The sequence below is a fragment of the Asterias rubens genome, chromosome 18, assembly GCF_902459465.1.
Source record: "Asterias rubens chromosome 18, eAstRub1.3, whole genome shotgun sequence".
In the NCBI taxonomy this organism is placed as follows: domain Eukaryota; kingdom Metazoa; phylum Echinodermata; class Asteroidea; order Forcipulatida; family Asteriidae; genus Asterias; species Asterias rubens.
Window position 1 is genome coordinate 5515947 of NC_047079.1, and position 13959 is coordinate 5529905.

The 13959-nt window shown below is 38.5% G+C and overlaps 1 protein-coding gene across 1 annotated transcript; it reads left to right on the forward strand.

The window, feature by feature from the left end:
* The first annotated feature begins 1044 nt into the window (after window positions 1-1044).
* LOC117302152 (retinal rod rhodopsin-sensitive cGMP 3',5'-cyclic phosphodiesterase subunit delta-like) lies at window positions 1045-13674 on the forward strand. Its single transcript, XM_033785956.1, has 5 exons — window positions 1045-1244; window positions 7592-7654; window positions 9961-10112; window positions 10811-10916; window positions 12823-13674. Exons 1-5 carry the CDS (start codon window positions 1204-1206, stop codon window positions 12902-12904), a joined length of 444 nt encoding a protein of 147 aa, XP_033641847.1. The 5' UTR covers window positions 1045-1203; the 3' UTR covers window positions 12905-13674.
* Window positions 13675-13959: the final 285 nt, after the last annotated feature.

Below are 13959 nucleotides of genomic sequence, written 5' to 3' on the forward strand. Positions count from 1 at the left end.
GTATTGCATATGCAATAATGTCCGCCGGACAGTTTTGCATATGCAATCGTGTCCGCCCGGATTTATTTTTTTGTTTAAAATCATTATTAATAATGCAATTTTGTCCGCTCGGACACATTTGCATATGCAGTTGTGTCCGCCCCTGTGCAAAACCGTCCTTGCAGTAAATTAAACGTCATTGCCCGACCTTTACGGAAAATGTTCGCCATTTTTTTTACTTAGCAAGCTATAAGTGCATGTCATGAATGACATGGGAAATGTTCGGCCGTTGGGTATTCGCTGCAATCATAAAATACGTGAATATTCATGCTGCATATATAGGTAGGTTCAGTGCATGCACGCTCGTGTACGTGCGCGCATACATCAGTCGTGTACTTCCAGCGGATGGATTTTGCTTAGCCCCGGACACGATTGCATATGCAAAAGTGTCTGGAGCGGACAGTATTGCATGGCGGACACGATTGCATCTGACACCGGCCAACTCAGCAATAAACGGTACAAGGCCTGGTTAAATTCACCCTTTATATGTACAAAGTAATGGCATATTATTGCAAAAAAAGACAACATATCAGCAATAAATACATACATTATGTTATGGTAAGTAAATAATATAATATTTTATGATAATGTTGCTTTTTCACTTTTTCGAAAAGTACTTAGTGTGTCGTCTGCAACCTTCAAACTGTTTGGACGGTTCTCCTGCGGAGGAATACCAAGTTCCGTTTTGGTCGCTCATCCAGATTTACACATGTCAAATTGAAGGATAAAATTAACAAGATCTTGTGGTACCAGACTAAATTCCTTATCGCTCCATCAAACTTTCTAACGAGCATTTAGTGCTTTTGTGAATGGAATTGTTTTAAGTAAAAAATTGTACTACCGCTGCAAAAACCTAACTTCACATTACATTTAGCTTAAATTCAGAAAAATTTGGTCGAAAATACAGAGGGAAAACATTCGAGAAATTAAAGTGAGACATTTGCACCAACTACACGTTGGAAAAATAATTCGCCTTGACAAGCTTCCCTAGTTGCAGGGCCATTCCCGCAGTCGCCATCGTATAATGTATCTGTGTATAACTACCGGGCCGTTTCTTGGATTTTGATGACCTTTTTCCCACCAAAAAGCTGACATTTCATACTTGGATCGTAGACGTTCTGCTCTGGAGTTGTGTCGAGGGACCGTTAGGGTAGAAGAGGCAACATGCCGAACAGAGCAGACGACATCATGAAGGGGTTCAAATTGTATCCTTTTTTTTCTGCAAGATCATCCCGCGCTGTGCGCGTGTTTACAATACTGTAAATACATTGTAACTCATCATGTGTTAAAATTGAATTAAAAATGGGAGTGTATTTTAGGTCTTATATAACTGTATTAACTGTTAGTTAGGAGTTGGTGCATAGAGCAAGTCCTTGTTCTATGGTTAGTGTTTTGGGGTTGAGGCTGTAGATATCGTCCAATGTAAACATACATATATCGTCCAATGTAAAGCCTAGTTTTAAGTTTGAGCATCAGTGCGGTAATCTTCAAATTTTCTCAAGCAGCACTTAATTTAAAGGAAGAAGAAGCTATGATGATGCCTGGACCTGGGTCACGATGCCTGGTGCTGGTGTTATTATTTTAATAAAACAGATTCAGATTGTGCAGAAGAAATCATGTCCATATCATGCAACCACTTTTTTTATTTTTTTTTATGAAATAGTATTTAATTTACGCAAATGAGATATTCCTTTTGGTAAAATGTAGTGAAAAAGTGACTGTCAGGATTATGACAATCTTTCCAATTGTGCCTGACTTGTATTGTAAAATAATGCTTAATCATAATCAATAAATCATAATCAATAAATCATACTCTTTTAGTGATTTCATTAAAACCCACTGACCCAGCTCGGGGGCAAAAAGTGTTTGCCTGTCATTCATAGTACTGATCATACATGGCAGTTGTTTAACAATATTATTATTAATAACTGTGGCTCCTTTTATCCGTCACTAAAAAGTGACGCTCATGCACTTCAGCATTCTTCCTGCAAGCTATGCAGAGCTACTTTTTGAAGTATGAGACCTATTTCTGTAGAGCACAAGGTCTTGGTTTGACAAGGTGCTGCATGGTGCAATATGTAGCCAATCAAACCAGGAACACATTGTTTAAAGGCAGTGGACACTATTGGTAATTACTCAAAATAATTATAAGCATAAAACCTTTCTTGATTACGAGTAATGGGGAGAGGTTGATAGTATAAAACATTGTGAGAAACAGCTCCCTCTGAAGTAATTTTCCACGAATTTGATTTCAAGACCTCAGATTTGGAACTTGAGGTCTCGAAATCAAGCATCTGAACGAAAGCACACAACTTCGTGTGCGTAGGGTGTTTTCTTCTTTCATTATTATATCGCAAGTTCGATGACCAATTGAGCTCAAATTTTCACAGGTTTGTTATTTTATGCATATGTTGAGATACAGCAAGTGAGAAGACTACTCTTTGACAATTACCAATAGTGTCCACTGCCTTTAAATCATCAGTATCAGTAACTTCACCTGTTTATTATTCAGCGGTTGTTCTATAGGTGTTGAATTCAAATGAACATCATAATTGTTTATCAATTAATTGTTTATCAGATTTAAAAACTTCTAAAAAAATACATTCAAATTATGACATAAAATTATTGTAAAAAAAAATTGAAATCGTTAAAAAATGTACAGTTATGGTTTAGTTTCATTCTGTTGTAGTATTAAATTTTCCCCCAAGCCGTGTTTCAAGTACCCTTGAACTGACCAAGACAAAACAAGTGAGAGAAACTGCTCATCATTGTTTTAAGCCTTGACCAAGATCGCAAGAATGGCTAATCAAGTTATAAAGCCAGCTTCAAGTGTTGTTCATCGGCGATTTTGATTCAGAACACTCTGAAACTGTAATTTGATTTCCAATTCAACAAAGCCCCGACGCAGGATTGGGAATTGTTATAAAAGTATTCATAAAAACAGATAGAAAATGTATACAGAATCAGCTGGGAATTCATATATCTACACGTGTAGAATTCCTGAAAGTGGCCAAAACAAATCCGTTTTGACCGCTGCATTTAAATCTTTTTATACAAAACTCATCTTGCTGGTTTCATTTGCATAATCGAACAAAATGTTCACATGTCAGTGAAGTCTCATTGAACGTCAATTGAAGCAAATGGGCATTACTACTGCTTTGCTCTGTTGGTTGTCATGAAAACTAATTTGAAATCTGGGACTTAACAAGTATCATGGAAAGTGATCTTGTTTTGGGTTGTTATTTTTAATTTGCATTTGGAATTTAACTGTACATTTCATGTACCACTTAAAGGCCGCGTTTTCCAAATCGACTTCACATTTTTTCCAGAATTTATGTGTCTCTAGATATAATTTTAAACAGATTCTTTAACCATGGTGGCACTTGTGGCAGTATTTTTTTTTTTTTTGAGATTATAACTTGACCGGTTGAGCAATGGTCGGAACCTTGCCTGTTTGGTTTTGCAACAACTTATTTATTTACAATTAAGCTTAAAAGGCAATCCACAAGAGTTAACGGCCCGACACTTTTAAGTGTCAAACCTTGAAAACATTAACCTCAGGCCATGTATGAGTAATTTAGTAGGATCATTTTTCACTCCGTTGCCCATGCTGATTACCTTGGTGTCCCTTCAAATGCCCCAATAGAAGGTCACGTTTTCCTCATCATAGAGGTGCCTTTTTACGATGAAGAAAGCGCCTTGGTGCCCTTTCCCATTGAGTGTGGACTATAAAGGATCCCATCCTACCAATCCTCATAGTTCCTTCAATCTAATTTCTGGAAATACTCCCTCCCACTCTACCCTTACACCCCCCCCCCTCCCCCTTTCCACTGTCGAGGCTTGTGGAATAATGGAACGAGGTTCTGAAAATTCCATGCACCTGAATGGAGTCAAATCATAACGCTTTCCTGACAAACTTTGATCGTAATTTCCAAACAATGGCCGTCTAGTCTGGTTGGGTGAAGAAGGAAATTCCAATTTGGCTAGGAGCAGGTGCTAGAGACTTCCCCTAGTCGCCAAAAGGCTCCATCTCGACCAACCAGGGTCAAATTTCATATAGCCTGTAAGCACAAAAAACTTGTTAAGCACAGAAAAGTTTTGCTTCACAGAAATAGGTTACCAACCCAAAATACATTACATTTACATTGTTGTTACTGGTGCCCCAATAAATTTTTGCTTAGCAATAGACAATTTTCAAGCAGTACTTTCTGCTTTAAAACAGCTTTTTGAAATTGGGCCCAGTTCTTTGGGCCCAGGACCGAATTTCATAGAGCTGCTTTTAAAGCAGTTAATATTGCAACCAATTTTCTGTCTTATACTTTAGCAGATTTGAGAAATTGACCGCCTTGTTATTTTACCTTGATGGATGGATCAATACAAAGGCGGGTGGGTTGCGGCATGAATGTTTTAATAGGTCTAAGGCTCAGCATTTTCACCTGTTCACATTAACCTTGCCTCATTTGGACTCCACATTTAGAGTCGGGATACATACACCAGTTTCTAGTCTCCGGGGACCCCCCCCAAAAAAAAAAAAATAAAAAAAAATCTATAACCATATAATATCGCTATTGGGCATGACGCGCGCAAAGCTTTCGAGCTCGCATGCTTTCACCCTTTGAGTTCATTTTTTTTCTCAACAGCCTATCACATCCCTGTGTACTCATCTCACTATTATTGTTACATGAATCTACACACTGCCACGGATGGATGATGATGTCACAGACAGGCAGGCTGAGCTCACGCTCTTTTATAAGAATTTGTTTGTATAAATTTATGAAAATGCCATTAAAACTCAGCGCATAATACATCTATAGCTGTCATTGATGATAATGATAATGTGTTGCTAAAGGCCTTTCATTATATCTCACTTGACAACGGATTTTGTTCCAGAGAAATTGCACTTGTTCGTCTTAAGTGCTCCATTTGACATGGCCACAATGTGTATCAATTCTTTTGACCTCCGCAAGGGATTTGTTCTTCGTTGAGTACTTAAAAGCGCTAAATCTCTGTCGCTTTCAGGCCTGATTAAATATCGGCTGTTCTTGGGTTGTATAAGCAGGGATGAGAAATTTCAGATTTTCATCCAGGTTCAGCCTTTTTTATATATAATCTGGTCGATGAATAAATAGATGTTGTTTTCTTCTGATGTAATAGAAATCCTGCCAGAGCTGCTTAATTGCCATGATCCTGCTGAAAATGTCTTGAAAATAAGGTAGTTTTAGCCATGTTCTGATGACTACGTTAGAAAATTGCCCTTAGTGGCATTGAGACCCAGTTAGCTTTTCGTTTTATAAGTCTAACAGATTCTTTTCACTAGCGTCCATACATGTATGTCATATCAAATTAGCCCCGGAAAGTTGAAAAAGTATCCCCCCCCCCCTTTTTTTTTTTTAAACAACTGTGAAATACAAACATTAAAGGGATCAAATGAAGCATAAATAACGGTCATATAGTTTGGAATGCTCTGTGATTTAAATCCCAAGCCATGTGATAAAGGTCTGCATTGTATTAGCAGATGATGAAACAATTTCCTGGCATTTTTAACACATTACCAATTTGCTGCGGTGACATTTGATTCCCTGGTGGAATCATTTGGAGGGGGGGTTGTCTGAATGCTTGTACAAAGTCACGCATTGCAATTACATACATTTATTATCAGTCTGTTCTATCTTGCACTGTCTGTTTTGTCACTTTGCGAAATGTCACGATTGAAGGGGATTACTTAATTTGATCACAGGGGTGAAACTGTCACGACATTTGAATGATTTTGTCATCAAGGTTAGGATCAATGGGGAAACATTAATTGTACAGCTTCGAGGTCTGCTGAGCCCAATTTCATAGAGCTGCTAAAAGACACTGGTGTATCTCAATATGCATAACTTAACAAACCTGTGAACAATTGAACCAAACTGGTGGTCGAAGTTGCGAGAGAAAAAAAAAACCTTGTTGTCGCACAAGTTGTGTGCTTCCAGATGCCTTGAATTTGAGACCTCAGTTTCAATTCTAATATTTTAAAAACTCTGTAACTTCAGAGGGGGCCATTTCTCACAATGTTTTATACTATCAACAGCTCTCCATTGCTTGTACACGTAACTCATTTCTGTATGTTATCATCAACATAAGCCCAGACAATCTTGTCAGAAAAATGTCAGGAAAATAAATAAGAAACAGAAATACACAGTTTCGTTTTGGAGTTGTCGATTCTATGTTTACACCGGAATCATTGAAAAAGGTCAATCCTGTTGGCTACCTTTGTCTGAGCAAAAGTTGGACAAATATTACGGCCGCTCTGGGCATTCTGGCTCAAGCCACAGGACTAATTTTTTATGCCTGTAATGCGCTTTCTAAAGCAATGATGTATGTGGGACTAAAGTGGTCCCCGAAATGTTCCAATACCCACAAAACTTTCCTGGTCTATAGCAACACACTTAGTAACAGCCGCTGCCACAGACATAGCTGCAGCCACAGACAGCTCTAGCCACCTAATCCGACACTGGCCTACATGTTTGTAATGTTTACCGTTTAAATTGTTCCCTTCTTGTACACTTTTTGCTGTCATCGATTATCTTTTGCTCAGTCAGTAATCAAAAATTAAAAATAATATTAAGATCTAGTTTTTCCCAAAACATACTGTCCTTTATGAAATTTACAGTGGCTGCGTGAAATATTTAAAAGGCATGGGTTTTCATGATTACAGTCGTATTATATTACTCATGTTACTACCCTTGTCCATTGATTATGAGGTCACACAGAGACATCTGTTGTAAAATCAATACATAATGTAATTTGTTGCTTGTATTGAGTCCACAATACGCTTTGATGTCAAAGGAGACTTTATTTACAGTTGACAAGCATGAAATGTCATAACAGGTACAGGGTAGATCTATATATTTATTTAAGCCTATCGGGTCATACATGACAACACATATTGCAAATTTATCACCAAGATCAGAATGTACACGATGGGCCATTCAGAATAGGCAATGTTTTGTGTTTTTCTAATTCTCTCAAAATTGCTTCCACTCACCCACCCATTCAATCAACCTGAATTTCCGTTTTCAAAACATTGAACGGCTTCATTATCTTTACGTTGAAGAACAAATTCATGCCTATAAACCACCTGAATGAATCGCACCCGAGTGATTCACATGTACCCGTGGATTTTTTTTTTTTTTTTTTAACAAAACTCTGGAAATCTGACCAGTGCTTTCAATGAGTAAATTCATGTGATGATATTTAATTCCCCGCTGCCAAAACATAGGATTCGAACTGCCTCTACATGTAGCTACCGGGCAACCTCGGTAGTCTAGTTGGTAAGACACTGCTCTAGAATTGCAAGGGTCATGGGCTCGAATCCCACCCGAGTAACATGCCTGTGATATTTTTTTCGCAGGACTCTGGAAAGTACTGAGTATACTGTGTTAACACACATCGGTGTATATGGGTAAAAACCAAAGTTAATATTCTTTATCCCGGATGCAAATTTAACATCTCTTTCTCCATTTTGAGGAATCAGGTAGTTAATTTCCTTGACCCAAAGCAAAACTTTCAGAAATTGGATGAATTTACGAGATGCAGAGTCAGGGAAGATACTGTGGCAGGGAAGCGAAGATTTGTAAGTATTCACCTAAAACACTTGGTGTATATGCAATAACAAACTTGTGAAAATTTGAGCTCCATTGGTCGTCGAAGTTGCGAGATAACTATAAAAGAAAAAAACACCCTTGTCACACGAAGTTGTGTGCTTTCAGATGCTTGATTTCCAGACCTCAAATTCTAAATCTGAGGTCTCGAAATCACTTCAGAGGGAGCCGTTTCTCACAATGTTTTATACTATCAACCTCTCCCCATTACTTGTTACCAAGTGAGGTTTTATGCTGATAATTATCTGAGTAATTACCAATAGTGTCCACTGCCTTTAAAGTGTTTGGTAGTATAAAACATAGTGAAGTGACATTGTTTTCGAGAAATAAGTAATTTTCAACGAATTTGATTTCAAGACCTCAGATTTCGAATTTGAGGTCTCGAAATCAACCATCTAAAAGCACACAACTTTGTGTGACAAGGGTGTTTTTTTCTTTCATTATTATCTCGCAACTTTGACGACCAATCAAGCTCAAATTTTCACAGGTTTGTTATTTTAATATGCATTTTTTTATAAGGCGATACACCAAGTGAGAAGACTGGTCTTTGACAATTACCAATAGTGTCCAGAGTCTTTAACACTTTGTGAAATCCACCCTAGGTCCCTTTAAAAATTGCTTTTATAATGTCGTAACCATGACTGCTGTTGACGATGCAGGCAACATGAGTGCAATTACTAATTCAGCTATTTAAACCAGTTTGTGATGGCAATGCTTCACATGTTTTATATTAAGAATAATAATCAGTCTAGGGTGCTGAGCACAAAGCGCTTATTAAGATGGGTGTGCTAAGTACTTGAATTTTATAAGAGGGTTTACAAGGCTCTTCCATGCTCGTGTCCATGCTGCTCAAATGCTATCCCTCCAGTAGTTGAAGTCTGTAAGCACAGAAATTTGCTAAGCACAAAATAATCTTGCTTAGCAAATCAAGCTTACCAGCCAGAATACCATATAGTTACCATTGCTGCGACTGGTACCCCAGTAATTTCTTGCAATACTTTTCTGTGCTTACAGGCTTTATGAAATTTTGCCCTGGGCTCTTTTACATGCATTTATACACAACGCAGGGGTTCTATACATGTAGTTTATTCCTATCTGATAATGGTCGAGTGTCTTGCTGAAGGACACAAGTGTCAAGACCAGGGCCCAATTTCATAGAGCTGCTAAGAACAAAAATTTGCTTAGCATGAAATTTCTTCCTTGATAAAAACAGGATTACCAACACAATTTCCACTTGTTGCATACTTCTTGTTACTGGCCTGGTATTCAGCTATTGTTTGCTTAAATCCTGAAAATCACGTGGAAATTTGATTGGTAATCCTTGTTTTTAACCAGGAAGAAATTTCATGCTAAGCAAATGTTTGTGCTTAGCAGCTCAATGAAATTGGGCCCAGGACTCAAACCAACACACACTCTGTTGATCAGTAAACACCAGAGCTCAAGTCAATTGTGCTAGATCATTGTAGATTGCTAAACGATTTGACGACTAATTGACCCCTTAATGTTGGCCTTATTGGACTTTGACTGTCTGTGTTGAAGAATAGGATCACAATATTCAGTTAGTAATACATGTACATGTATTGTGGCAGAGTGACTTACACTGTTCATACGATTTTGGTTTCAGGGCAACACTGTAATAATTCTGAGTATTCGATCGCTCTTGTTCATTGTATGCGCTAGACCAGGCGCCAATATCAAAGAAATGTTTATTTAAGCGCAAAAAGTAGCTATTAAAGTGCACTATCAGAATAAGACTTCCTGCAAAAATACCATGCCACCCATTTGTGACATGTACCCTGCTCGTTTTTCTTTTGCTAAAGCAGCTCCATCAAATTGGACCCAGTGGCCAATTTCAACTGTAAGCAACCAAATTTGCTAACTGTAGCAGAGAACTTTGCTAAAGGGCAAGCATATTACATGAAGGGCTAGCAGTAAGTGAGGGAAGGTTAGCATGCCTTTCTGTGTTTACAGTTAGCAACTCTTTGAAGTGACAATCAAAGAGTAAGCACAAAATCAACCCTTTAACAGTCACCTCTTACCACTTAAAATACTACTGCATTTTTTTTTATTGATTGATAACCAGTTAGTTGAATGATTTGTCGACCGATTGATAAATTTTCAATTGATTTAAAACATGTTGATTCATTTGCCCTCCGACTTATAAATACAAACTCGTTTTCTAAAGACTGGAGAGATGTTACTCAGCTTACATGAACTCTAATTATTCTCAAGTCTCGTCCGTCAACTTTGTCTCTCTCTCTCTCTCATTCCTTTACAGATCACAACCCGAGACGGAACACGAAGCCCGGGTACCAAAGAAAATACTCAAATGCAAAGCCGTGTCGCGGGAAATCAATTTCTCCTCGCTGGAAAAGATGGAGAAGTTTAGGCTAGAACAGCGAGTCCTCTTCAAAGGAAAATGTCTGGAAGGTACGACAGCCTCTCGGTGTAGACTAATCAATCAACCTGTCACTCTCCCTCCCTTTCAAATGAATCTTGGTTCCCAGCACTATATTGGACACCTTTCTCGGTATTGGTGGGAACTGGCAGTGTCTGCCATGCTTGAGCGAGAAGTGCTATACAGATAGTAACAAATTTGGCTGTTATCGGTAATTTATGCGGCATATGAAACGAGGCGTAGTCTATGCTCAGTTAGCTACATCACAAATGTCAGCTGTTTTGCAGCTTGCATCCATGCTCAATTATGAGGCACAAAATGATACCAACCTTTTACGAGGAGGTGGGGGGGTTGCAAATGATTGTTAGGGGTCTACTGATGTATTTTAGGGTATATTCGGTTGGGAATAATATGAGATTAAAGTGTAAGCACAACATGGGTCAAAGTATTGAGATTATAAATGTTCAATGGGAATTCCCTGCTTTTGTAAAGCTGTTAAGCAGAAAATACTGCTAAGCAAATTTATTTGCTTAGCGAAAAATGAGTGGGGCATCAGTTGCAACTATATTAACCTTAATAAATGTTGGCATGTAACCAGTTTCCGTTAAGCAATATCTTTCTGTAGTTAGCAAGTTTTTATGCTCACAGGCTTTATGAAATTCGCCCAGAATCTGTGTGTGCTGTATCTAACACATAAAATATTAAAATATGTTACTGATTGCTTCAATAGAATGGTACTTTGACTTTGGCTTTGTAATACCCAACTCAACCAACACATGGCAGTCTCTGATAGAAGCAGCTCCTGAAAACCAAATGATGCCTGCAAATGTACTCAGGTAAGGTCTCCTCCTCCTCCTTTCTACCCACTCCTCCTCCTTTCTACCTACTCCTCCTTTCTACCCACTCCTACAAAGACACCCTTCAAGGCACTGGACACCTTTGGTAATTGTCAAAGACCAGTCTTCTCACTTGGTGTATCCCAACATAATGCATAAAATAACCAACCTGTGAAAATTTGAGCTCAATTGGTTGTCGAAGTTGCGAGAGAGAATAATGGAAGAAAAAACACCCTTGTCGCACAAGTTGTGTGCTTTCAGATGCCTTGAATTTGAGACCTCAAATATTTGAGTGAGAAATTACTTCTTTCTCAAAAACTACGTTACTTCAGAGGGAGCAGTTTCTCACAATGTTTAATACTATCAACATCTCTCTATTGCTTAACAAGCAAGTAAGTTTTTATGCTAGCAATTATTTTTTAGTAATTACCAATAGTGTCCAGTGCCTTTAAACTCCCTCCTCACACCCCCCACCCCCATCCCTACTCCAGACAAAGACATCCATAGTGTAAAGGATTTCACCATTCAGAAAGGGCGACACCTAGGCTCACATATTCTAAAGCAAAGAGGCTAATAATAGACAAAATACATAAAAACACGTGTCCATTTATTAACCCAAATCACCAGAGGTCGGTCCACACCATAGTTCTTGGTGCTGTGTTGGGAAGTCATCATTCATTTATTACTGTGTATTGAGCATTCTAGGCTAGGCATCACATGGTTAGACATAATTACATATATATTGTACAGCTGCAGGCCTACCGTGATCAGTGCGCTTCAAGTACATGGGCCAATTTCAATTTGCTTAAGCAAAAAAATCGCTTTTAAAGCACGAAAATAGCTTGCTTATTTTACACATGTTACTGGCAAAAATGTCATGCCACAAACATGGCTTGTGACTTGTATTTAGCTGTTGTTTACTTAGCATAACAATTGAGTGGAGTCTTAGCTGGTAATCTGATTTTACTAAGGTCGGTCCACACCATCTGATTTTACCAAGCAAAGTTTTTTTTGCTTAAGCACAATTTTGTGCTTAAGCAGCTCTATGAAATTGGGCCCAGAAAGTAGCTAAGCACAACAAAATTATGCTCACAATATTAAGTTAAATCTACTCAGCTGTATAGAATATATAGCAAGACAGAACAAAACCTACCAGGCAAGTAGACACAAACATGGTGCTACCGCAAACCAAATATATATTGATACCTCACCATGCAATGCCTCAAATCCTGTATACATATTAAGTTTACCAGCTAAAATACCAAGTCACAAGTGCCATGTGTGACTGTATCCTGTTTATTTCTGCTGAACAGAAACATGTTAGGCAATGTTTCTTCTTAAGCGGCTCTATGACGACAGTTGACACTGGGACCACATCTGTACAGATCAGAGGCCGTAGACAAAATACAAACATAAAAGGCTTCTATTTGTATGAAATGAAAAAAGCCACGGATCACCGTAGTGAGGGATCCATTTAAGTGTAAATGTGAACTGTTCATTTGCGCACCCAAAGTCGTCATTTAGTGGGTGCGCTGGTAAATCTTCCTTTTCATCAGCATTTTTTGTGTACATACAGTGAATTAAGCCCTTTGTTTGCCAGGGAGACCTTCGGATCTGTGGCGAACGAATAAAGGGGAAACTGTGCATTCGTTTTTAATGTGTGTTGGCTTGTTTTTAAACAGTACAGGAAAAGCTGGCACTCGTGTAACAAATGAGATCGCTGCTTATTTTGTGGAATGAAATAATTTGTGTCTTTAAAACTTGTTAAGTTTGCTGACTGCAGACGAGTGAGTTGAACACTCAGTTTGCTGACTGCAGACGAGTGAGTTGAACACTCAGGATTTGTTTCAGTTGAGATCGCGAAGCCTAATGTAATTCTCTCATGGTTTTTTTGTCTAACTAACAGTGGGAGTGTTGTCATAGAAACCAAATTCTTCGATGACGACCTTCTTGTAAGTACATCCAAAGCCCGCCTCTACTACGTCTGAGAGCTGTCGGGTTCAATTAGACTTAAACTAATGGAGCACCGAGACACACCATCATCAGGTTTTTATTAGTATTTTTCTTATAAAACGAAAACAAAAAAACCTCCACACTGGTGAAACCTTTTGGCCAGGCCTTCGTGTTTGTGGAAAACTTTTTTTTATATATATCTGACGTTATCAATAGAATGCAATCTTGACCTTGTAGAGTAAATGACCCTAATGTGACCTTTGACCTCGTGAGCGGGGTGGCAGAGGTAGAAAAAAAAACTTGCGCTCTTTAGAAAGCTAATTTTAAGTTTTACAAGTACAGTTAATTGGTGTCATTTACATTTAAAAAAATTGGTTCGATCTTTGAGGCATGGGGTAAATATTTGGTGGTTACAATATGGGCGTTTGAATATAACACAGTGCGTCCCCCACAGTTCAACCAGGAATAAGCCGGTTAAGCTTAAGTTCATTTGTCGCAGTGGTTTGCATGGAGATAACTCAGCTAGGGCATATTTCTCTGCAGTACAGGTTTATAGCATAAGGTTGTCCAGTGAATATTTTTTCACACTGGCTCATGGCAGTCATTGCCAAGGTCCTGAACTTCCAGCTTCCAATGCAGAGTTGAGTTACGGGTGTGATATTTTGATTTGACCGCATTTAGGTAAAAATAGGGAGTTTTAGTTTTGGACGACAGATGATTCCGCGAAGGTAATGATGACATTTGGCGTCATCTGCGCATGCGTCGGCTTTGAGGAAGGTAGTCCCTCAATTTCTACGACAGTACTGGGGGTGTATCTGCGTTGTGCTGAAAACGACAACATTTGGCTGAAAACTATTAACCGTCGCAGAACCATCCATCGTCGAAAACGAAACCTGCCTAAAATAGCCTTTTCTGGACAGACTGTGTAGGACGCACTGAAGTATGAAATAAACCATTTTAGTGCTACTGTGTAAGACTAAAAAGAAATATTGTCAGAAATGTACTTTTTACATTCCATTACTCCAAGCCAAAATGTGTAATACGAAAAGGGAAGCCCACTTTTTAGATGCATGATAAAATACCGTCCTGA

Excerpts from the sequence above, each read along its gene's own strand:
- LOC117302152 (XM_033785956.1), top strand. The coding sequence starts at position 1,204 with ATGCCGAACAGAGCAGACGACATCATGAAGGGGTTCAAATT. Across the intron at positions 1,245-7,591 it reads ATCATGAAGGGGTTCAAATT|AAATTGGATGAATTTACGAG; the intron begins GTATCCTTTTTT and ends CAAAACTTTCAG. Across the intron at positions 10,917-12,822 it reads ATGCCTGCAAATGTACTCAG|TGGGAGTGTTGTCATAGAAA; the intron begins GTAAGGTCTCCT and ends TCTAACTAACAG.